Source organism: Eschscholzia californica, unplaced genomic scaffold (assembly GCF_041429995.1).
Source record: "Eschscholzia californica isolate CP2 unplaced genomic scaffold, dmEscCali1.0.p SCAF_3, whole genome shotgun sequence".
Taxonomy (NCBI): Eukaryota; Viridiplantae; Streptophyta; class Magnoliopsida; order Ranunculales; family Papaveraceae; genus Eschscholzia; species Eschscholzia californica.
The window spans coordinates 57,852,140-57,878,116 of record NW_028238420.1 but is presented as its reverse complement, the minus strand read 5'-3'; the positions used below and the strand labels follow the sequence as shown (position 1 = coordinate 57,878,116).

Here is a 25,977-nt window from a genome sequence, read left to right as displayed (position 1 = left end):
ACCTTTCAATATTCTTTGGAGCCCACAAAACCACGTGACTGTTGTCTAAATGTGACCCCCTTGGCCCCTTGCCCCAATGTAAAATCATCCAGACCTTAAGTCAACATTATTAGCTATCTATATCTCTTCCCACCATCCATCACTTTTTTTTTGATGATAGCACCATCCATCACTTTGTTTTTTTTTTTGTTGCATCAAGGTTGAGAATAATCCTTTCATCAAAAAAAAAAAAAAGGTTGAGAATAATCTCTATTTAGTTATGATATAGAGTGAAAGATGGGGAGAAGAAGAGAAAGTTCAACCATTTTCAAATGGACGACCTTGACCTTTTACGTATTACGATGAGCCCAATGATAAGGACATTACGTTAGTGGCGCAGGCTGATATTTCATTTTGCATAGTTGTTTTGGAACAAATTTTAATGGGATAATCGATAATGCAATATTATGTCTCTGTCCAACATTCTAAAGTTTCCAATTGCATCTAGAGGTAAAATTTTCATTTTATACCTGAGGGAGGCCAGTTAAACAAGGCTATCAAGTATCAATAGGAATGTCCACCATTTGATCAGCAAATTGCCTGATTCAATTTGTAGCTCTTACAAACTTTAAAACTATACTATTATTATTTTAAGAAGAACATTCTGAAAACTGACTCAAGTGAATTCAGATCTTGAATCAGATTTCAGATCTGACTTACTACTACACCTTAGAGTTGTGCTTGTGGTGAATGTATTATAATAAAAGAAAACCTAAGGGAAACACCTCCCCCAGTCTGTCTCTTCAATTATTGTGTATACTACAATCATCAGCTGCTATATTCTGTCTCTGCCATTGCCTAACCAACCCAACAACTATATATATATATATATATATATATATATATATATATATATATATATATTTGGTTGGTCACTATGCCCTCGAGGCCATAAGAACAAACTACTATAGTAGCGCCTTCATTAGCGGCATATAATAAGGTGGTTAACAGAACAAAACATCGCAGGAAGTGCCGGACACACCACCTTGTTTGTTTCTTTATGTTTTCTTTTGTAGTTCCAATGTGGGTTCTCCATGTTGAGATTTGTGATCTGCATATGAATATTAAGAAACAACTTCCATGCAAAAAAAATACCAAAATCAACAGACAGAAGAAGATGATGGAAGAAATTAAGCCCCAAAAAACCATTTAGATCTGTATTTTTTATTCAATACTTAATATCAGAGACCAACAAGATTCATAACAAAAGGTATCCAGAAACCCCATAACAGGCAACAATGTGTGAATTTTGCCACCATATAAGAGGGAGAGGGAGACTCTACTGTTGGGTGATACTGATGAGCCCAATACCTAAAAAAACAAATAACTAAAGTAAGAATCTAAATTTGAATATAGCTGCCAAACTACTGCTGCAGTTACTATCTCGTCGACTCGGAAGCAGATTAACGGTACTTGTATGATGCCGACTGTCTGTAAGAAATTTCCACTATGAGATGAAATTGACCCCCCATTTAACACTTTCGCCTCTGAATTCCAATCTTTGCCCAAGTCATGATTTTCTTTGTCAACCTTAAACGGTCGCATCTGTATCTGTAAGAAACCACAGACACCTTTGACTTCAAACATAATCTCCCAATGTTCACTGAGTTGAACATATTACACGCATTATATGTACATAATACACACACACACACACACATATATATATAAATACATATGCGGAAACATGGATGTGAGTGTACTCCGCGTCAATCAATGAAACAGCAAAGGTCAAATATGGTTTGCAACGGAGCAGTGATTCATTTACAGTTTTAATCATAGTTTAGCAATGCTGACAGTTGATTAAGTATTAGGATTTCTTGCCAAGCGGCTCATCTAATAATGTTTTTGAATTTCTCAAGAATAAATTATACGGATACATCATACGAAATCCTTCAATGATAAACATCATTGATGTATTAACTGAGCATTGAGTAGATGGATATACCTGTACATGGCAACTCCCACAGAGCTTGGGCGCTTCTCTGTCATAAAGTCATCTCAAGGAACTTTGTTAACCGAAGCCAAAACCTTCACTAGCTTCATGAATAGCGAGCAGTAATCGTTCTTCAAGCTGTTCCTTAGAGGAATACTCAGGAAGGTCTAGTTGGTTGAAGCTGAAAGACGAGGAAAGTGTCAGAGCTTGAACGCGGTAAATGCTAGCAACTGTCCGGCTTAAGAGCAAGAGTAGAATTTTCAACACTAACCATGTATGAGCTGATGGCAACCTTTCTGGTGCTCCATATGCTTTGTGAATCTGAAACCGTTGAGGGCCGGAGATACCCTGTAGAGCTTTGAAACCATCCAAGGGTACCTGAAAGGACCAGCACTAGTGTTTATCTTACAATTTCTACAATTCTGCTTATATTCATGTAGTTGCAACTTTTGCTTATTTTCGAAAAATCTAAAGAACAGAAAGGGAACACTTTGTCAAAAGTGATTTTTATCCATGAGAAGTTCTAAGTGACCCATCGCATCTACCTTTGATGTCCCGGTGACGAACTGAAGCAATCTTGCCATGTCTTCCTTACTGAATGCTTTGACAACTTCCCAGAACCACTGAACAACACTAGATGCAGCTGTATACCCAGTGTACTCAGTATTCGCCACCAGATCATCCACTGAGGAATAGACAATATATTATTAAAGAAGGAAAACAGAAAGGTAAAGAAAACTGTGGCCAAGGAGAAAATGTGTCAGGATAATAAGACAAGACAACTCACAGTCGATTTCAGGAAGCCCACTTATTAGCAGTTCAAGCTCTTTATCATTAAAAATTGAAATAAGCTCTCTCGGAACCAATTCCTCAAAACCTTCTAGGAAGGAATTGATTTGAGGACGAATAGCATTAGTCAAGATGTGTCCAGCCACAAGATCTACATACTCATGCTTTGTTTCTTCCGTGACCCTGATATTTCTTCCTCCGGGTATAAGTTCATAGTCGGTCACCTTATCCAACAAAAGACGAATTTTCACAGAATCAGCAAATGCTAAGATGAAGATCTTAACTTAGATAATGGAGATGATACTACAGGTCTGGAAAATCAGAAGCGTCACCAGTTCACCAGGATCCGACAGCTTACTTTCAAGGCCAAAAATACTTCTACTGTCTATCAATTACCATTTTCATACCTCAGTTTTCTCGTAGAGAATATGTTTCTCCTCATCAGCATCCATGCTAAATGTCAAGTCAGGTATGTCACTAACGTCATTCTGGAGAGAAAACACAAATTATAGCCCATTTGAGATGCTTGTATAGAAGAATAACTAGATTTAGGATTAATGAAAACACAAACCTCCAGCATCCACTTCAAATTCTTGTAGTAATCAGGGTCAACAGCCTCTATATCATGGTAAGTCACTTTTACACCAAGAATGTGCTTGTAGAAGGACCGAGTAAAATAAACATCCAAAAGTTGGCCATCAAAGAGCGCCTTGGCAACCTGTAAGGGTCATCATCAGAGACACTAGACAAAAGCTTCCAAATGACAATTAGACTCGAGCAAAGATATCTACTAAGAACTATGAAGTGTCTAAGGAGAATTACCACACGCCCAACAAATTTGAAGTAAGAAAGATGTTCAGTTTGATACACGGAATTGGGGTTTGGTTGGAAAGTTGCATTGTTCCCCACAGTGGTGAAAAGCAAAGCTCCTTTATCAAATATTACCCGAGACAACAATTGATACCATTCTCTAGTCAAACCACCAGCATCAATGCCCTCCTCACCCTGAAACTGGATAGTCAACCGCCCCTTCAAATCCTGAGCTGGCCGCATCCGCAACTGATTATAGGAATCTTCAAGAACATAGGCACGCCGAACATTTACGCGCACTGGGGCAGAAGGGTGCTGCGCGTGCTGCTGCCTGATTCTTGAGCGAAAATACGCTCTCTTGTTGTCAAAATCAATCAGCCGTGGTGCCTTCAATATCATAGATAATGATTTCTCCAGCAAGCCTGGATTCTGTCTGATAAAAGCATTCAAAAGCCGTCTATGCTTCTCAGAAAACCTTGCAAATGTAACAGAACCATCAGCTCGCCTCTGAACAGAAGCGCCACATTTCTCTAAACCCAATGAAGTTCCTGCACTCTCTTTGACTTCTGTAGCAGTGATGTTCACTTGTTCTTGCTGCACGGTAGCAGGGTTTGCTTGCAGCTTCTCACACAACACAAAGAAAGCCTCAATAAATGGCAAGAGTCGCTGAGTGCCAGGAGGAAGAGGAGGCGACATAGAAGATGCACTTCCAACAGGATCCCTACCATTTGGATTTGATATAGGAGAAGTAATAAGGCTCTGCCCCAGCTTCGTCTCGGTCATGCTTATGCAATCACTTAGTTCTTGCCAAAGAGGCTCAAGTGTTACATTTAACTTCCACATGATGGTTTGCTCTTCCTGCTGTCCATCATTCTCTTGACCCTTATTTGTCTCCAAAGTCAGTGAAGTTAGAGTATGCAGCGCTTGTAGAACGCGTAAAATTGCAGCCCCAGCCAAGGAACCAGTACTCAGACCTAACATGTTTGTGCTCCTCAGAGTAACAAGTTCATTCACAGCTGAACTACTCAAAGCCTGAGCTAAACCTGCTAACTCTGACGTAAATAACTTCCGATGTGGGCCAGCAATGAACGCTAATTTCTTTGTTACCTCAGCAGCCAGTGAATAGACCTTGTCTGAAAGCCTAATTCATGAAGAACCAGTTCATATTAGTAACCAAGCTTTTCCACAACATAAGAAAACGACCAGGAAACTAACATATGATGTAACAAAATTTCTTGTAGCATTTCAAAATTAAGAGTATCTAATGAAAGTTACCCCTCGTGAGCAAGAAGGCCACATAGGTTCCGCAGGTCAGCCTCAGGTAGCTGCAAGAAAACATCATATGGATTAATAGTGCTCCTGACGTCCGATGTGGATACCTCACAGCTGCTATCTTTATTCATCTCTTGATTGGAATTAGGTTCAGAAGTAGGAGGATCTTGTTGAATATCCTCCAATCCGCCATTGCCAGGTTGAGCTTGGGAATCTGGTGCAGGTTGTCTGGAATGAGGCTGGCATTCGACCTTCAAAGCTGCTTTATAAACAACTACCTGAAGCAGCCCCATAACCTGCAGAGCCAGCTCTAGGATAAGAAATCTCACAATCTACTCTTAATGAGATGAAAATACTTCAATCAAGATGTCAAAAGGCACCTGTTCAAGATGAGCATTACTGCGTAGAAATAGAGGTCGACTCAAGAGCTTCAGCAGTAATATTAAGGGTATATTCCCTTTGTGGGAGTTCTGCAGGGGGTTGGATGATGGAGCTCCTTCAAGTATTTTCTCTTTACCTTTCCCCTTCTTAGTGTCTGAATGTACTGCAGTTGGAGACTCAGGGATCGAAGGAGAATCAAAATAGAAAAGGATATGTGCCACTTCCGGATGACTTGCTGCAAGATATGTCAGTGTCTCAAGAATGCGACGGGACACCAAGGGTGGAAGACCTTCATATAAACAAGAAAAACACAAGCTAATGAGTCTAGACTATAGATTACCTGAAAGCATATCTAATGGTCAATCAAGAAAAAGTACCATCTGAAAGTTGTGATCGACCATATACGACATTCCACTGACATCCATAAAGTCTCTGAGAACTAACTATTGCTGATCCGCGAGTCACACCTTCAGCTTCAGGTGCAATCATATCAAGCAAAAGGCGAAGTAGAATTGCCCTTGTAACACTATGTGAACACAGGTTTAAAAAGAGTCTTTGAAGAAGGCCTTTTCCAAGGGGCTTCTCATGCAGAGGCGAAAAAGGGAAAAAGAAAGAAAACAAAGTTCAGGTCAGTTACGCAGTACAATAAAAGAAAATGATGAAAAGAAAGTCCCAACTACGACAAGAGGTTAGTCCAAACTGCCGATAGTGAATAAACTCCACTGAAAAGCATTATGACTCTTATGGAATGTAAACCCAAATTTTACCCTTCTTTTATCATTAGTGCATCTAACCATTGGAGGCATGGAAGACACTACCACATACATACAAACTACAAAGCTTAATCAACATAATGTATCTGCAGATATGTTTTTGGTCAGTAGGAAGTAAAATTTCCTAACGCAAAAGCTTTTGATCAAGTAGAACATTACCTGTGCTAACCTTAGGAGCCGAATCAGAGCTCTCAGAGCATCTGTATCCATAAGAGGTGCACCTTCAATTTCCTTCACCTTCAAGCTATCTGCAAGGGCTGAAACTGCTCTTCGACCTATTGTAATTCCTACACCCCTGTCCATCACAGCCTGCCTATCAAAGCCTATAATATTCCTCCTACTACTAAGTCTGTGACCGCCTCCAAAAAGGCTGCGAGCCTGATAATGACTCATTGCCCTGTCTCTTAGCATCTGGGCTTCAGCAAGCAAAGGAGAAGGCAGAGCAGATATAACTGCTTCTGAAGAAGTCAACAGAACCTGGAAGAGAAGCAGAAGACAAAAAATTACTAGAATTCAATTAAGAAACAAACAAATGCAGTGTTCAAAATATAGACCTCTTCACGCAGATCATCAGGGAATGTAGCTATAATTGAAGCGTTATCCATGTCAGCTGCTTGACCTTCAGCTTGCCGAGACTGCATAACCCTTTGTGCATGTTGCTGTGCTAAAACTTCTGTTTGGATATCTGGAGGTAAAGCAGCTAAGAACTCAGGGTCAATTTCCTCTGCTAAGGGTGGTGTGTAAGTTGGGGCTTGAACAGGTTGGGCTAACTGGGAAGCAAGTACTTCAGCCCGCAAATCTTCGGGCAATGCCTCCAAGAATGTTGGATCAATAGTATTTGTACTGGAAGCTTCATTGTTCATACTGGTTTGATCAGCCTGATTAGCATCTTGTGCCACTGGAGGACTAGGTCCAGCGGGTGACTCATGCATTCCAGCATCAGAGTCGGGCATCACATGCTCAGCTTGAATATCTTCAGTGGCTGCACCATCAACATCAGCATCTAGATGAACCGATGAAGCTTGACCATCACCTGCGTCGAGCATTTCTGACCCAGAATCTAGACGTGCATAATTACTGGACTGGCTATCCGTCCTGAAAGGTCCAACAGTAACTCCATCACCAACCGATGGAACATGCTGATCTAAAGGACCACCTAGACTCTCAGCGTCTAAAATGTGTGTGTCAATTAATGGTGTAGCTAACTCGATGACTGCTACGCTGGAAGCATCATCACCGTCACCAATAGCCATGCTTTCACTTCCATTTTCTATAATGTTTGATTCATTCTGATGTCTTGGCATGCATTCATTCACTTCTAATCTCTCACCTGCCTCCCTGCCAAATGACTCAGCAATAACTGGTTCACAGGATGATTCAGGAAAGTGAGATTCTCTTTCTACCTCTTGATTTTGTGTGGAGTCAGTGCTAACTTCTGGATTTTGAGCTGCACTTTGTTGACTGTCAATGTTGTTACCTGCTACCGGTAGTTGGCTAACGATGTCGGATGGTGGGACACCTGATTGTGTATTTTCCTCGGCTCCTGAGCTCCCTAACTGCCTTTGAGGTGGATTATTCACAGCAGTCACACTGCGCAACTGAGATACAAAATTTTCTTCTACCGCATACGCGATAGCAGCAGCTTGACCACCACCCTGAGGGCGACCATCGTCAGTCCAACGCCCATCACCAGGTCCCCGTCGACCTCCTAAATGTAATGGATCCATCCCTAGAGAAAAATCAATGAGAGGTGGTGGCGCACCAACTGACCGTTCACCGAAAAGAGTCGATGCATGTTCTGATGGAAGAACAGGAGCATCAAACGAATAGAAGTGAGTAGCATCAAAACTTCCAACATGTAAGTTTTCTGTAGTATCTCTGGATGTGTTCGCAGACGAAGACCACATTGACGCAACTGGATCCCCTGATTGAGATGGTCTCAGGAGGAGTGGATGCTGAAAACCACCTCCATCTAGACCAGATCGCTCAAGGAGAGTTCTATTACCAGTTTGACGACGTCTATCAGCACCTGAAGGCCTCTGAAAACCAAATATGTCATCAGCATTTAACCCCTGAAAAGGTTCTGAAGAAACATCGATGAGGCCACCTGCAGCTCCAGGTCGCCCAAGAACCTGCAGATGATCTAAACCATCAACGCCTTCTCTCCACCTTACTTCTATTACACGGTTTTCATGGAAATCATCTTCTTCTTCGTCAATTAACTCGTCATTGTAATCATCCCCAAGTTCATTATCATCACGGTCCTCTACATCAGTGTCTGCTAGTGACATTAGTGCAGTACCATCTTCCGCTATATCTTCTTCCTCGTCTTCATCATCCTCTTCATCGTCATCTCCCATGTCGTCGTCATCTTCAATCCCCATATCATCATCTGCCCGGTGCTCCACCCGGAAAGTCATCTCAACTCCGTCAACATTCTGCAGCGAACCACCTTCTTCCATTTCCTCCAGGATGAACTCTCTCCTCTGTTCCACTGGGGGATTGGTGGTTATGGTATCTGCCACTTCCATTGTCATATCATGATCCATAGACTGATTTGGGATTGCCCCATGGTCGCCACCACTGTGAGATGTACTATGAAGCTGCTGATCAATTGGCAGTGCATCATTGCCTTCATTTTGACCGCTCTGGTTCTCATTAGTGTCCACCATTGCATTGGCTGAAGATGCATTTGTTTGATCTCCATTTCTCCCATTTGTACCAGTAATTTTTTTCTTGGACCCATCAGACCTAAACATCTGGTCGCTAGCATTAGCTGCCCTCGTTAAGCTTTCCAAGGCCTTGAGTATAAGATTCACAACTTTTGGAGCATCAGGATGGTCCAAATCAATTATCTGAAGAATACTAGTAAGAGATTGAACCATCCCAGCATCAATCATGGTCTTCGCTACATCCGGCGAGCAACCAGGACCGGGCAAGTTGCTGGAGGATGAATTTTTCGACAGAATGGAATTAACTAAATCAGCAATAGCTAAAACACTTTTATTTGGTAACAAAATGTGCTTTGACGAATTGTTCTTCATGTTTGAGAATGTACGCAAGGCCCTCGCAATTTCATTAATTACCCGCCTGCGCCCTTCACTAGAACGACCAGATAGCACCACCAAAAACCATGATGCTTTTTCAGACAACTTTGAAACCCATTCATCAGCTACATTAGCAATTTTTTGAGAAGATAATGGAAGTAATCGATGTAAAACATGATACAGTACCCCACCATGTCCAGGACCATCTATCTGACAGGATCTTTGAGAACTCTCCAGATCCCGTTTCAGGATTACCCCAACTGCATGCAAATACATAAGAAGAATTTCACTCAACAACTTGAGGACAAACGTGACTTTTGCTATTCCAGCTGATTTTTCAGAAACACTATTGCTCTCCGCCTTCTTCGTGTCCTCAATTTTTGATTTACCCTTTTTTCTCCTAGCAGGTTCATCTACTTCCATAGGGATTGACAAACTTTTATACTCTTCCTGGTTTTCAGCTGAAGGATAGCTTGTTACTATTTCCAGAAGCTGGTCAATTACTTGAATAAGATTTGGTGGAACCTTCTTGTGCCCTTTGGAACATTTACCAAGTCCATCATGTTGCTTATCAGAAAACCGAACACCATCACTAGAAGATACTCCAACTTCACCAAAAGAAGTTTTTGATTTGTCTTTTTCCTTATCTATGTCCTTCTCTTTGTCCTTCAATAACACCACATTTATCCTGCTTCCTGATGACTCCAATTGACAAACTGCAGCTGCAGCTCTCATGAAGACCACGGGATCTCTGGATATAACAGGTGCAACCGCTGTCAAAAATGTCCTAGGCGAAAGGCGACCTGCATGACGACTAAGGGTGCCAGTAAGAGTTTGCCGAATCTCCAACTCCATAGCTACTTGTAGGGTTTGAGGATCCTCAAGCAGGTGCCGAACTATGGCAGATGATACACTGTCATATCCAGGAAAGAAGCAACTACTTGGAAGGCTCAAAAGAGCAATCAAACCACCATTTTCCAGAAATTTTATAGCTAAAGCATGGGTTTTGGTCAATCGAGCACATAATTGCAGAACAGCCTGCATGACCATGGCCGGGACATGCTGTTTTATAAACTCACAAGCAATTGCTAACACCCTCTGGCTCTCCTCAAAAGTCAAGTAACCTGTTGACTTCCCTAATATTTTCTCAAATACGTTACCGCACTCTTTTTCATTGGCATCTGAAGCACACTTGCTTTCTTTCGCATCTGGTAGAACTGATAGTGAAGCATGTTTTTCATCTGAATCAGCTACAGGTCCCTCGGGGGACCCGGAGAAACCTTTGTGCTTCGATTGCAACATGATGTCCAGGATGAGCAACAGAGCGCTTATACATTTAGGAACTGGCACCTCTTCTCCTAAATCATTTCTCGCATTGAAGCTTGTCAAGATACCTATTGCAGCAGAGACTATACCATTCTCAGCAGCAACTTCTCGCGTACTGCTATCTTCAGAAAGAAGTAGAGCTAAAATATGTGATAGTGTACATAATAGACTTGTATCCTTTGAAAAATCAGAGGGACAAAGTTTTAGTTGCTGACTCAGATAGGTTACAACTCTTGGACGATCTTTACCGTTGTTCTGATTGGAAAGTGTCACGAGCAAATCTGTTAATGAGAACGCTATAGATTCACCACTCTGAAATAACTTCAAAGTCGAAGAAAGAATATCCTCAACTGGAGGTGCTTCTGTTGCTTTCTCCTCTGTGAGCACATCTTTCATCTTATCGGCATTATCCTCTTTCGAAGTTTCCGAAGAACTTCCAAGTGACAAAGCAAGTGCCTGAGCGAGGTCATCATCTTCCTGTACTGGATCCTCGGCATGGGTAAACAACCACTCCATGGCCATCTCCACACTGTTTGTTTCCACTCTTCTCAGAGCCTCCACCGCTCTGCCCCTAGAAAACCCCATCTCAACTATAGTAGCAACAGTAGATTCATCAGGAGGAGGAGCCATGAACCTTTGAACTGTGCTTCCTGGGATACCATTTCTTCCCTGCTTAACATCTCCCACACCAGAATATATACGAGTAATGATAGAAATCATGGAAATGATGAGAGTTGGGCTGCAACTAGGAAACATGGGGTTGTTCCATACAGGAAGGACAACATCAAGAACCTGAGACTGTAACATGCGAACAAACACTTCTGGATCTCTTGGAACAGGAAACAACCCAATCGATAATCCGGCTGCAAAAGGCTGAACCAGCAGCTGAGCTTGATGTGAAGATGTCGGAGACAAAAGTAGAGCAGAATCAACAAAGTATTCAAGCATGCGACAATAACTCTGTAATGTACCGAGCAACCAAGAAGATCGATCAGATTTGTCTTCTTCACGCACCTTTTCTTCACAAACCCCAGATAAAGGAACAGAATAAGGTAAAGTCCAAAGCAATTGGCTTGTAGCCTCAAATGTAGTTAAAAGCTCCTTGAAGGTACCATGGACATAAAAGTTATTGATCAGGACATTATTGCATGAGCGCCGCCTGCTATCAAAAGTTAGAGCTACCATGTCATCCACGACCTTCCCGAGATAACGACACTTCACTGACAGTAACATGTCAAGGTCGGCAGAGGTAGAATGTCCAGAGAAACTCAGGGCGTCGTGAAAGATTTTAGAAAGGGCAGTAGCGAGGCTTTTAGCAGCAGAACTCAGGGAACCAGAGTCAGGTCTGCGGCGGTTCGAACTGATGAATCCTTTAACTAAAGTTGCGTAAAAAGAACGAATTGAGAGAGCAGCCTTGCTCAGATTCTCCAATACAATATCATCAGGGCTTTTTAGTTTAATATCTTGGACAGAAGAATACTCAGATGCATTTCTAGGACCTTCTAAGTCAAAATCTGAAGACTCCATTCGTCGAACAACCCTTCCACCCCGTACCCTTGCCAGCCCGTGTCGACCATGACGGTGTATACCTTCTCCTGAACGAACAACAGACAACAACTCCTGGTCTCCGCTCCAGGGTGGGCGAGAACCATTCTGCGAACTGCTACTATTCATGTATCTTACCATTGGAGGAATGTTTCCATCATCATCACTTCCAGCAGCACCCGATGAAGAAGCATCTTTGATTCCTACCTCTTGATTACCTCTCCCCTCTTCCACCTTGGAGTCACTGGATAGTGACATTTGCCATTGTATTTCCTTGTAAGCCCTCCCGAGATCCTTCACAATATCAGCATCAGCGGAACCCAATTCAGACATCATGCTACTAGATACCTTCAACAGAAAATTGGAAAGAGACAGGAGACCTTCCAGACTAGAAATACATCTCAGCACTTCCATTTGCTTCACAGGCTCCACCTTAGCTACATGTGATCCCGCAAGAGAACATAATAATTCATTTGTTAACTTCAGATGTTCCTTTAAAAACGAGCAAACACTCCTAGCTAGAGCTGCGGAATGTGGAGGTGAGAAGTTCTTAAAAGCAACAGATAAACTCTGACCAATCGAAGCAGAGAGCGGCTTTAATGGCAGAGTAAACAGGTGCAACACAGCTTCAACACCCTTCTTCTCAATAAAGATACGACATGTGTCAGCATTCTGGAGAACAGTTTCCAAAAGCCGACCAACATTACTTATATATTCTGGAAGGGTAGACTCCACATTCACCAACGGGCCATCAGAAGATGCCTCAGTAGTTTGGTCAGAGCTCTTCATCTTAGAGGATTCTCCGTTGTCTACTGAAACCAGACTGCTCTCATCTGCATCAGTTTCCATAAGAACTGGAGTTGAAGAACACATAGAATCAATCGTTTGAGAAGGAGCTCCCATCACGCTTCCCATCTTTGAAATGGTACTCAAGATCTCAATTAACATATCAACTCCTGGACCCCGTAAAGATGAAGCATGACGCATCAATTCATCCAACCCAGTAGACAGAGATCCTGGAGTATCACCATTAAGGGCATGCAAGTATATTCTGGAAGTAAATATTTTAACAAAACACCTCAAAGCATTGCGATCCTTCACAGCCTGGAGACCGTTGTTGTTTAAACACAATGCATCTAAGCACTGCGGTATGCATGTTATAGCTTCAGCAGAGCAAAGAATCCCATCCATAATAGCATCCAGAAAAGCCGAAGGCAGATTGGCAGCATCCAAGACAGGAAAGCAAGTTGGGTCTTTGTGAATGAGATCACTCATGACGGTCGCTGCAAGAGAAAATACACCACCACCAAAATCTTTTGCTCTTTTGAAAATTATACACAAGCAATGAGGTAACAAACTCTCCTCAGAGCCATAAACTCGAGCAGCACTTCCAGGGGCATATGTTCCAAGAGATATAGCACGCAGTAAAGCTTTCATAAGTAGTCTTCGGTGATAAGAAACCAACGCATCAGAACATAGATGCTGCATACTATCTAGCTCCTGTCCTGATGTATCCACAACTATTTCTTTCCCCTTCCTACTACATTGGGAAGCTTCACAATGTTTTTTTGAACCCAGCTCCTCCACGTGAGAAACTTCGATCTTCAAACGTGTAATAGTATCATCTAAACCCCCTAAATCTCTGAATAATGCAGCAGCTGGGTTACTATAATCCATAAAGGCTTCCAGAACATGAACTGCTGTACTAACCAAGTGTAAATGTTGGGGGTTCATATCTTTGAGAAGGGGAAGAAGTGTAGGTATAAATCCTGCTTCACGCAGAGCCGAACAACCAGAAGACGATGAAACCAATACGGTGACAAGCGATAACAAAGATTCAGCAAAAGCAAGAGACCATTTTGAGTTATCACTGGTAATAGAATCAATAGTCTTCTGCATAAGACTGGCTAGGATTCCACGATGTCCACCTGATGTCACGGCACTCAAAACAGTAGGTTGGCGTGAACGGTCTTGACAAAGAGCAACCAATGCTTGAATTCCAAGATTGCAAATTCTTTCAGGAACTGTCTCTTCATAGCTTAATAAGGTTACTAGTTCATTGACAAACTCCGGCTCATTACTGAAAAAAGCAACCAAGTCATCAGCAGCATGACTTGCTTGAACAAGTACTACAAAGGCAAGGAGGCGGATACGGACAAACTGCTGTCTTGCAGCTAAAGATCCAAATGCCCTCGCAAAGCGCAATCTCGTCAAAAGAGAAAATCTCAAACTAGGAGGCACATTCCACTCTGCTACAAGGCTATGAAGAAGCTCAAGATCACTACCTTCTCGAGTGTTGATGTTAGGCAAATGAATGACTTGCAAACCTTCGGTCTGGCTTGTAGTTGTAGCCTCCTCTGATGTATCGTCAACTGCATAGAATTCAAAATGGAGGGTGCTACCTAACTCACATGCAACTGGATCACAACCATTCTCTATAGAGCACGCAACTATTCCAAGCCCTTCATCCTTGCATCCCCAACCTTGGGAAAAAGCAAATAACTTTGAACTCAGAGTTACATCTCGTATAGAGCACTTCCCAATTGTTTTCTTCAAGAATGCAACCAAGGTCTGTAGACTTGCCTCAACCACGTCCACATCAGTTGAAGCAAGTAGAGTAGAAAGATGTTGCTATACATATAGAAGCAGGAAGAACATTTATTAGGAGCAAGACTAAAAGTGGATAATATTACATCTTAGTTAAGATTGTAGCTAAATACACTTAAGATTTGAACTGGCAGATTACCAAGTGTTGTGAAGCAAGTGCCACCCGTAAACTACTGAACTTACACACAAGAAAAAAAAATAGTCCAACAAATTTACCTACTAATCTTTAATAGTAAAAAGAAAAGAAGAGAACATACTAACAAAAGGAAACTTACTTCATAAGAACTGTAGAAGTGCTTGTTTGTGCAATTCTCCAAAATTATTCTTATAACATGGAGAATGCTAAGAACAGGTCCTCTAGGGAAGGGAGGATCAACCGCCAAAAAATTATCCTCAAGATGCAAATCCTTCCTTGATTTTATGTGCTTCTCGAAGTATGAATCAAAATGATTAAAAAGATCAACCCAGTGATGAAAATCCCCCTGACAAGAAACAGGAAACGAGTTCGCTAAATTGATGCTAAAAGTCTTAAATAATTACATAAGGGAATGTGAAGCTTAAATCCTACCTTGTCGAACTCCCATACAAAACCTTTAAGCTTTTCCTCTATATTCTCAAGTGGAATAGCAGTAACGCTGTCGATGAAAGTTCTGATTTTAGGAGGCTGAAACCAAACAAAAGATTTTAGGAATTGCGTGAAAAATTATATTAGAAAATTATACTCCTCGGGTAAGTGAAGATGACTGAATCACAAAACTAGTATCCTTTAACTCAATCCCTGACATTTAGTGCCTAAAACAAATATAGCAATCTTAGATAAAAGAAATTATAAAACTTGATAAGAAAACTATACGGAACAATAAGAAGTAAATTTTCTAAAGCGCAACTGGTCAAGTGAATATATAAAGAGGAGCTGCATTTTATAAAGAAACCATTAGCATCAAAAAATCAATCGAAAACATACACAATGAGAACAATATCAAGCATCTTTGCTCCTCAAAAAAATCAGGCATGTCAGTAGTAGGGAACCTGCAGATAGTTAAACTTTACAAATCTTTTCCAGTAACTAAACACGATATATGTGATCTCAAAAGTGGTTGAATAGGATGGCTGGGAGGGTCCAAAAGGAGGTGAAAGATTCATTAATCATTTAGGTAAAAGCAAAGAATTTGACACAAAATTTTCTGTTAGGGCTTACCATGAATTGGAGGCATTAGTTGCATCATTATAATCTTTAGTGTTTTTGTTTGGTTTTTCGGGCTCTATGGCTATTATACTTTCTATTAATTAATATGAACTCTTCCTCTTGTTAAGTGTTTGCCAGTCGAGATTACCTTTCTTCGGTTCTGTGGAAGTTAGTCAATGCTATGGGAAGATTAGCTCTAAGCCTCTAACACTCCTTATCCCAAAAAAAAGTCAAACATAGGCATAAACTAATGGGCTAAGATACACAAAATGGAGCCTGATTATTAGATGGTTGAAGGATTATTCCTAGGAATACCTTATCATGTCACTCGTCCTGCCACCGAGATATCAAATAAGAAATAGATGCCTGAAGCAGAAGATATAAATCTTCGCCTGACTAATGTCACTACGTTAGGTCTAACTAGATACAACAAAAAGGAGTACAGGTTGGTACTTACAGTAAATCAAATTGTTTCGCCTGACTAATGTCACTACGTTAGGTCTAACTAGATACAACAAAAAGGAGTACAGGTTGGTACTTACAGTAAATCAAATTGTATAAACAAAGACAAAAGAAATGATTACCCTAACAAATTGTATCAAATTAGCGTTCATTTGACCGAACATCTTCTACAGAATTTTGCTTAACGAAATATAAAAGAAAACCACATAATTTGCTATTTTGCTTCACTTGTTAAGAGATTCAATTCCGATATCCTGCTCTTTTCTAGCAGCTCTCCTCTCCTCTCGGCTCGGGTTATATTAAATTTGTATAACCATGAAACCCTAATCGATCTAAAATCTCATGCTCCATGACATTGTTCTGATTAGACTTCTAATACCGCAATTCATACGCTATAGCTTCCTCTAATTATCGTTGAGTGCATTGGACAGTATTCTGTGTCAAGTAGAAGATGCCCTTTGATTGAACTGAGGACTTCATCTAATTATCGTCGTCTTTTAACCAGTTGGTTTAATTTCAAAAAGTAACTCGTGTTACTTAAAAAATTAACAAGCAATAAAATTCACCCTAAGAAAATCCACACTCCAATAGTAATAATATCATATTCTCTATACTCAGGATTCCAAAATTCAGATATTAGACGACTTGTTCTATAAGAAAATTAATATCGATTGACAAAAAGGAACGATTTTGCACAATAGAATTCTTCAATAGATAGCCGGTTGGTTAAGTACTTAAGAAATCAAAATCACAACAAGCAGGCATGAGAAGTAAGTTAAGCTAGCAATCAATCATGAAAACAACATAAACCCTAAAACAAATTCCGCTAGAATCAAAACTTTTTAACGGAACTCAAAAATTGGGAAAAGATAAAAACCAAATAATGAAACAAAAACCCACTTACCACTTCAAAAACCCTCCTTTTCTTGGACTTCATGGTGAATTTACAGAAGAAGCATTGCCTGAATGTTTAAAAAATAAAACCTAAAAGAATCGATCGTCGATTAACGATCAATCAGAATTCGAGTACGAAGGTAATTAAAACTGATCGAGTGACGAAGGGATTTGTCTTCTTTCTCGGCCAAGATATCGGGTAGTTGATATGAAATATGAGAAGGAAGAGGCAAGAAAGAGAGAGTGAGAGACAAGACGAAACCTTTTTGAGAAGAAATTTAAGGGTTTTGATTGTCAATCAGATCTAGAGAGAGAGAGAAAGAGTCCAATTGACATGAAAGAGAAGGGGAAGAAGAAGAAGAAGCAAATAAGAGAGAGAGAGAGAGAGAGAGTATCCGGTTTTAATAGAATCAGAAATAAAAGAGAAGCACGGCAGAGAGATAAAGTTAAAAGGAAAAGTATACGGAAGTTATTTGGGCACACCCTTTTTTTCTAAAGCACACCCAACACCTCAACCTATTTCTTTTTAGGTTATATCCCTAATAGCCCCTAACTTTATCAAAAATTCTGAGATGGCCCCTTTTGTTAGTTATTGTTAGAACACCGTTAACCAGTCATCAACTCTCTCTGCCACTTCATCTTCTCGCCACCTCATCGTCTTCTCCGGCGAAGGTCGTCGGCCGAACATAAAAAAAAAAAAAAAAAAAATGTTTTTTTAATAAAACTCTCCTCTCTCTCTAAAAAAAATGTTCGAACAGAGCTTCCTTCTGCTCGAACAGAAGATCTGTTCGACCGTAGCTTCCTTCTAGTTGAACAGATCTTTTGATCTGGTAAACCACCTCACTCTCTCTAGATTTGTTTAGAGAGAAAGGGAGGAACAAAAAGAACTTTTTTTAGAGAGAGAGGAGATTTTTAGAAAAAAAAACATTTTTTCCTTTTTTTATGTTTGAAGGTCGTCGGCCGGATATTGGTCGGCCGGCGACCTTCGCCGGAGAAGACGATGAGGTGGCGAGAAGATGAGGTGGCGAGAAGATGAAGTGGCAGAGAGAGGCGATGAGACGTAGGAGAGAGAGTTGATGACTGGTTAACGGTGTTCTAACAGTAACTAACAAAAGGGGTCATTTAGGAATTTTTTATAAAGTTAGGGGTTAGGCAGGAAGCTGGTCACAAAGATAGGGAAATAACCCTTTCTTTTTCCCTATGCATTGGTTGTACACGTTTGCAAGGGTTGACATAAACTCCAAAATTCTGGAGGTCACAAGTTCAATTCTTAGAAAAGGTGGAATCTATGATTTATTAAAGTTGAGTTGTTTAAGGCATAAATAGTGTAGTTAGATAGGCTTTAGGTCGTTTATTTCGTTGGCCTTTAGGTCAATAGTTTAATTCGACTTTAAGTCCATTTGTTTCAAGATTTAACTTGGCTAGTGTTTTAATATGAATATATTTATAAGTTTTGTTAAGTGACTTTATATCACTTCGCTAATGGTATTTTAATATGGATACATTTATAAGTTTTACTTATGCCACATGGTAAATTATAAATAGTGAATATCCTTTCGAGGTGATTAAATAATCATTCATATGCATATTTGAGTCTACTATTTTTTATTTTCTTTTCCCTTTCACTGCCTTTCACTGCATTGAAAGAAAAGATAATAAGAAGTGATATGATTCAACTTCGTGCTCATTTATATGTATTCATTCGAATCACATGAGCTAGGAAATCATCATATAATAATCGAGAAATTGCAACATAAAATAAAAAGGGAGTTTGTAGTGATTTTGAAATACTTTCTACTGCGTAATCTATTATCCTTATGCATGAAAATAAATCAATCCGGTCATTCAGGTCGGACTCTATATTCTTTTTAATTTTAACCACTAAAAGTTTGATTTTTTTACTAATTGTATTGATTCCGATACCATGTATCCTAAACCATCCTATATTAATAGGTCTAATTAGTTTTTTTTTTTTTTCGAAAATAGTTGTTCTTGATAATAAGAAAAAAAAGGCTACCCTTATAACAAAAAGTTAGGTTTAAAAGGTGAGTATAGAGGAGGGGACTGATTAAAAGGGGATCTTGTGTTTCTTTTTCTTACTTTCTCATGGTTTTATGTGGAAAGAGAATACACAGCCAAACTTGGTTCCTAAGCAATCTTGAAGCCTCGTAGTTAGTTACTTGCTCAAGGAGTCACCCACCCAAGTCACAACTGCTCTCAAATTGTCTCTAAAATATTAGCATATTCGATTTTGATGTTTCTTAAGTAAAAATTGCGGGCATCCTAGTCGAATACTAATCACTTTGCCAACAACCCTTGGTAACTTGGTTGGAGTCGTAAGAGATTTAGGCTTCCACTTAATAGGTCAAAGATTCGAGGCACGCTGACAATAAAAAAAAATATATTAATCACTTTTACAGGCAAAATAGTCGACCGAGTAGCTATGGCACTTCTCTGCTGCAAATACCATAAATGTGTTTACATCTTCGAGTCAGCACTTTTATTTTGTAAACAAATAAACATATGGATCAAAGCTATTCAATTCAAATATCAAAAGTTGAAGAAAAATGCTTTTAGTCATTAAATTCTACTCATGGAAAGCTTCATCCTATTCTTCAACTTTCATTCAATAATTCAATAACTAAACTTTTAGTTGGACAAGTTAGAAAAATAACAATACAATCAGCTAAACCTAGATCTCAGGTTTCTGATTCAGAAAATGAAAAAAAAAAAAAAAAAAACAGAAGGAAAGAAAGGTAATCTAACTACCACACTGAAACCAACTAGCCTTCTTAATCAACCTGCAAGAATCGAAAAGAAGCAGCTTCAGTTGAGGCTAAGTAGCTAAATACTAAAATATACATGATTTTGCCAGATTTTGAAGATTTGAGCTTGGGATTTTCCGAAACAATTGATGCGAAAGTCAAAAGATTCATAAAGTTCTCTTGCAAAGAGATAATGAGAGACTTTGGTATAACGGTTCTGTTCATAATGAGAATCGTGATTAGAGTAGATAGATTATATTCGGCGTACAGATCTTACCCATTGTAGAAAGTTTAGACGAGCTCTAGAACAAGAGCAGATGCTCCTCCTCCACCATTGCAAACACCTCCAACCCCATATTTCCCATTTTTCTGTCTTAGAACCTGCAAACGAGACCACTTTTTACTATTGAATGAAATAAAGCGACTGGTTCACCTTAAATCTAATATAATTTCATAATATTCCCTCGTAAATGGACCTTTAGGAACCCAAATTAACCAGATTAGCAAAAAAATTCAGCTGCTTTTATATGTCAATTCGCGTTTCATCCTACAACTTATATGTCAATTCTCGTTTGAATCATATCAGAATAAAGATATGAGCCCGATATTTGGGTAATTATTATTCAAGTAGAGTTTACTCATCAGAAATATTACCCCCAACAACGTGACCAAAATACGAGCACCACTACAACCTAAAGGATGTCCCAGAGATACAGCTCCACCATGCACATTCACTTTTTCCTGCATTTGTCAAAGAAAAATTGGGTGTAAACGAGGCTAGAACTCGTACATGAATGCACAAATCGGATATTATATCGTAGATGCAACATTTTTTTGGGAAACAAAAATGATATGGAGCTCGTAACAAGAAACTAGTAACCGAAATGCATGGACTTACAGGATTAAGCCCAAGCAACTTCTGATTTGCAAGAGCTACAACCTGGAAATATAGAAAGTAAGATCGGATGAGTTACTTGAGTGAACTTTCTTATCGAAAATGAAAAAGGCTGGCCAAATATAGCTTAAAATAAGATGCTTTTATTATTCAAAACTGAAGAACTATATCTTACAGCGAAGGCTTCATTTATTTCATAGTAATCGATTTGAGAAGCTTCCAGGCCAGCGTTTGATATAGCTTTCGGAATTGCAAGGGCTGGGGCAGTTGTAAATAACTCGGGTGCCTGCACAACCATCTCATATTAGAATTGGATTCTGTTGATTATTTTGAGAAAGGCAAGATTTTACTGATAATTAGTGATAAAGTGTCAACGGCAAAGAAAAAATTGTTCCGATTCTGGGGACAAAGTAATATAAGATTGAGAGAGAGAGAGAGAGAGAGAGAGAGAGAGAGAGAGATTAAGGTTGTGTTTGTTTCTTTCTCACTGTCTGACTCTGACTCGTCTAAATCAAATGAACCCAAAACCAACCGAAATGGAAAAAATTCACCCTTCAAACAAGGCTGAGATCACTAGTCAGACAAAAACAAACCATCTGCAATCTAACTTGAGTCAGATTTCAGATCTAACTTAGAAATAAACAACTTTGAAGTAAAAACCTTCGCAGAGCTGAAAAGGTCAATAATTTTCTTACCTGAGCAGCATCAGCATATCCTGATATCTTTGCAATCACTTGCAGTCCGAGTTTAATGGCCGTTTCTCCACTAACCAGAACTAGTGCAGCCGCTCCATCACTGTTTATGAGAATTTATTCGGCGAAGAGATCAGATTCATACAAGGGTCTCAAAATGATCAAACAAATAGTAATGTCACGTGTTAATAATAATAATCGTATTTAAAGAGGTTTTACAATCCAATTTCTGGAATGAGCAAGTTGAAGCAGTTTTGACACTCGGCAGACACATCCATTCATTCAGGCTATTGAAGTCTCAGTTTTAGTATGTAAAATCAAGTCAGTGTTTAAACTCGAAATTAATTTATAGTACAAGTAGACAGCATCAGACCTTATACTAGAAGCATTGCCTGCAGTAACAGAACCTCCACTCTCCTTGAAACTGGGTCTTAGTTTCCTCAGTTTTGCGGGATCAAACTGCAAGGTAACAGAAGCAAAGGATAAGTCTATTAATAACGGATCAAATCCAAAAAGGCATCAAGCCGTCAATCTATGAAGGAGCAAAAGTTCGGAGACTAATAAGACATAAATACGCAGGAAATAAGAGAGGATGTGGGCAATTGGAATCTATGGTTTTGGTTCCAACCAATTGTAATTACCATAGACACCAAAAAACGGTGTTCACATCTGACAAAATGAACAGATAGACAAAATTAAGAGAGAGAAAGAGAGATCAGATGTAATTGAACAAATAAATAAATCTGACGTTCCAATCAACACCAAAAAGTGGCCTTTTAACCAGAAATGGTGTGCCTTCTGCTGTTAAGGAAAGTTGACATAATTGAACAAATACAAACCCAGAAGCACCTTAAGCACAATAGATTTGGATAACTTCAGACCAATATATAGCAACACATATAACTTAAAAGCATTCAACAAGTGTATAGCGATATGATCTGTTCACCTTATCTAGACCTTCATCCTTGTCAACAACTGTGGAAGGCCTTCCTCTTCCTCCAGAAACTTCAACCTGCATGAGACAAAACCCAATTACTCATGGAAACTGACTACACGTAAAATTTGCTTCTATTCAAATAGAACTGAAAAATCCAACCGGAGTTATTTCCCATGCAAATGCACCACAATCTCGGGCAGCAATTCCGCGCTCAAAGCTCTGAATAGCATAATTGTCCTGCAAGAGTCACGTAGAATGTCTAAAAGTCACAATTTATGCCATGATGAATTGTGAGAAATTTTTCTGTATCTTACATTTCAACTAGTAGAAGAAATGTCCGCGAAAACATATCAAATTTTAAGAGACATTACCTGCTCTTCTCTTGTCACTGTATGTTGGTCTGCACACAACTCTGCACACACACCCATTCCATAATCATTATAAACATCCCATAGACCATCTTTAAGCATGCCATCAACAAGTGTATCATGCCCAAGTCGAGATCCTTTCCTGTTAACATATAAGAGATGATGCTTCATTAATGATTTTATTTTTTTTATAATACTTTCTTCAGCAGAAAGCCAATACAATAATATAGATGGTAACAAACAGCCATACTTTTTAGGAACTAGGAGGAATGAGAATTTGACGAATGATCTCTTAAAAATGCCATTGCTCTTTCACTTTTTCTTTTTATCATAGCATTTTTGGATCATGATGTGTCTATTAAATGGAAAAGCAAATGGAAATGGATAGTTATCTAAACTAGATATACACTATTATGTCATATGCAAACACTTTCTAAAGAATAGCACTCAGTAGTCAACTTATCTAGGGTGAGTGCAACTTCACTATACAAAACCTACCTAATGATAATTTTCCTTGCTAAACACAGCCCTGATTCGGACCCACATAAAGTAAAACAGAGTAATGGATTACGAACTGATCATGAAACATTAGGAAACCAACCTTGCTTCTGCTAGATATTTAGGAACATTAGACATGCTTTCCATGCCACCAGCCACAACGACATCGTTGATACCCAGCTGAATACTCTGTGCTGCAAGCATCGTTGCTGTATGACCAAGACAAAAATGTTATGTGCATTTTATTCACATGTAAGACAAGAAAATATAGTTCCCAGAAGATAGGAACCTTACCTTTCATCCCTGATGCGCAAACTTTGTTAATTGTGGTGCAGACAACTGTATTAGGTATCCCTGCCCCAATCGCAGCTTGTCGAGCTGGAGCTTGGCCCAAATTTGCACTCAGGACGTTACCAAAGAAGACCTCTTGCACAAGAGATGGATCAATGGTTGCCCTCTTAAGAGCACCTACAGATTAAAAGTGACCATTTCAGAGTTCTGTTGGATGTACTCGCAGATTAAAAAAAAATGATACTGAATCCAATATAAGCTTACTCTGGATAGCTATGGCACCAAGCTTGGTGGCTGGTACGGATGAAAGCGTACCAAGAAATCCACCCATTGGTGTACGGGCAATACCAACAATACAAACATCTGGCCCAAATATACCAAGAAAAAAAATCAGGCAATAGACTTCTACAAACACTAGCTCACTAACTAAATTCAGAACTCAAACAAATTTTCTTTTCTATAAAGAACGGAAAACAACATGAAATCAGCAACTATAAACACTTCATATAGGTAATTGAACAAAAGAAAGAATTAAATGATGAGATCTGTTGTTGGCAAGTAAACGGCAAAACTAGAGTCTCTGACTAAAATGAAACAAAAGTATAAAATCATTTTCAAGTCAATTTGTTTATATTTCCACTCTCGAATCTCTATTTCTTTTCAGAAAACAAAACAAAACGAACTAGGCTACGGTCGTAATTGAATAGATCAACAAACTCCGACAAGTAACGACGAATCTAACAATAACTTCAAAATCAAGTACTAAGAAATTCGGCCAAAATCAGATTGTTAACACCAAATCTAAAAGAAATCAATATGAATGATATACCTCGAGGTTTTGGTGAATCCGCAGCAGCCATGGTAATATCTAAAATGAGATCTGAAAAGGGTCATTCTATTAGTTAAATTTATGTAGAAACAAACCATATATGATCCAAACCCAAAGCCAAATTTGATCCAATTTACACAAAAAATAGGAGAGAACATTTGTTTTTGCTTGAAAAGTTCTATTCTTTAATCAGTACTACTTACTCTATATGAGTTTCAAATCATATGAATCTACAGAAATGGAAACTTTCCTTCGTACTAGTTGACATCAAAGTTAAATCCGAACAAAAAAGATCAAATGGGAATGAAGCTAATATCATATTAGAGGTGATTAAGATCTATGAGAGTGAAGAAACAGATTAGTTAGAGAAGAAGATCTAATTAATCATATTATTATAGATATAATAATGGGTATTCAAATTATAAAGACATGGAAATGGAAATCTAAGAATTTACATCAATAAATGAGATCAAATTGACTCATTTTTACATGTGAAATAATGAATAGGAGATTAAGGTAACAGATCACAATACATTAGAGTTGTCAAAGATGAACTTTTTTTTTTTTTAGAGAGAGAGAGAGAGAGAGGTAACCTTAAACCTTTACAAGGGGAATCTGAGATCTCTCGAAGATGAAGAGGGTAGGTGTTGGTTTAGCAGCAAACAATGTGCATTTATATATATAGAGGAGGACTAATGCTTGAATGTTGGCACACCTTGGAAACATCTTCTTTTCCCCTTGTTTTTCACAAAAAAAAAAAGGAATCAATATGGTATTCCAGGTGTGCATCTAGTGATTTTTAGGGATCCCTAAATACTAAAATACCTCTTTCAATTCTAAAAAAATACCCCCATGAACCCCCCAAGTCTGTTAGAGTATATGGACACCTAAAATTGATAGATTTAATTCGACCATGCTGATGAAAATTGAGTCGGGTTTTGTAGTGGTATCAGACATTTTGTGTGATTCTGACCCGTTAGTTCTCGACGATACCAATTTGTTAATTTGAAGGAGTGTATTACATATTTTTATGCACTTAATGAGAAAAATCGTACTCTAAGATAAAAGTGAATTAGAGCTTTTTTCAACTTTAACCTAAAATTAATATAAAGCCAAGAAATCCTAAATATAACTAATTTTGAATTAAAAGATAGACTAGTTTGATCCAAATCTAGCCAAAATGACCTACAAACATATGTGGTCACAGTCTTAGTGTCTCACGTTCTTTTACGTGTTTAATGAATTGCACATTATTTTCCTTTTTTATTCTTGACGGTCACGATTCATACTTGTCTTGCGCCTTATTGGGTTTTGGAGCGCTTAATTTGGATGACATAAAGGTCTACCACTAAGTGTTCCTTGAGTTTTGTTTGAGACCCACACTATTGGAAAATTGAAAAATGCGAAAGAGTGTACGCTTGGATAGAACTTGGACACCAACTTTTGATATATTATCCACCCAAGCACATCTGATATTCTTAATAGACATCAAGTTTCAGAGCTTGTCCGGTCTGGCTCGATGAGAGAATAAACTCGTGGTCACCCAACCCCGTCAGCTTCCTACCCCTAGAGATAAATGTGTACCATCTTATTTGTCAAGTATTCTAAGCTCGGTACAAGACATTTTGGTTGCAT

The 25,977-nt window shown here is 39.1% G+C and overlaps 2 protein-coding genes across 3 annotated transcripts; both read right to left on the bottom strand.

The window, feature by feature from the left end:
• Positions 1-1,169: 1,169 nt before the first annotated feature.
• LOC147552392 (E3 ubiquitin-protein ligase UPL1-like) lies at positions 1,170-17,498 on the bottom strand. The gene is made up of 16 exons (XM_086666906.1): positions 17,078-17,498; positions 15,094-15,189; positions 14,801-15,007; positions 6,555-14,549; positions 6,160-6,477; positions 5,605-5,806; positions 5,227-5,516; positions 4,850-5,142; positions 3,587-4,715; positions 3,336-3,482; positions 3,172-3,252; positions 2,763-2,988; positions 2,521-2,660; positions 2,247-2,353; positions 1,988-2,156; positions 1,170-1,590 (listed from the first exon to the last, which is right to left on the bottom strand). Exons 1-15 carry the CDS (start codon positions 17,108-17,110, stop codon positions 2,054-2,056), a joined length of 11,367 nt encoding a protein of 3,788 aa, XP_086523032.1. The 5' UTR covers positions 17,111-17,498; the 3' UTR covers positions 1,170-1,590; positions 1,988-2,053.
• A 2,126-nt stretch (positions 17,499-19,624) lies between these two features.
• On the bottom strand, positions 19,625-25,255 carry LOC147552391 (acetyl-CoA acetyltransferase 2). 2 transcript variants are annotated; one of them, XM_086666962.1, is made up of 15 exons: positions 24,936-25,255; positions 24,343-24,393; positions 23,778-23,876; positions 23,517-23,690; positions 23,326-23,431; positions 22,728-22,866; positions 22,516-22,593; positions 22,366-22,431; positions 21,793-21,878; positions 21,423-21,522; positions 20,903-21,013; positions 20,731-20,772; positions 20,487-20,573; positions 20,110-20,213; positions 19,625-19,868 (listed from the first exon to the last, which is right to left on the bottom strand). In XM_086666962.1, exons 2-14 carry the CDS (start codon positions 24,371-24,373, stop codon positions 20,124-20,126), a joined length of 1,209 nt encoding a protein of 402 aa, XP_086523088.1. In that variant the 5' UTR covers positions 24,374-24,393; positions 24,936-25,255; the 3' UTR covers positions 19,625-19,868; positions 20,110-20,123. The 2 variants fall into 2 exon arrangements, with proteins under 2 accessions (XP_086523088.1, XP_086523090.1); XM_086666964.1 differs by having other exon boundaries at positions 24,943-25,255.
• Positions 25,256-25,977: the final 722 nt, after the last annotated feature.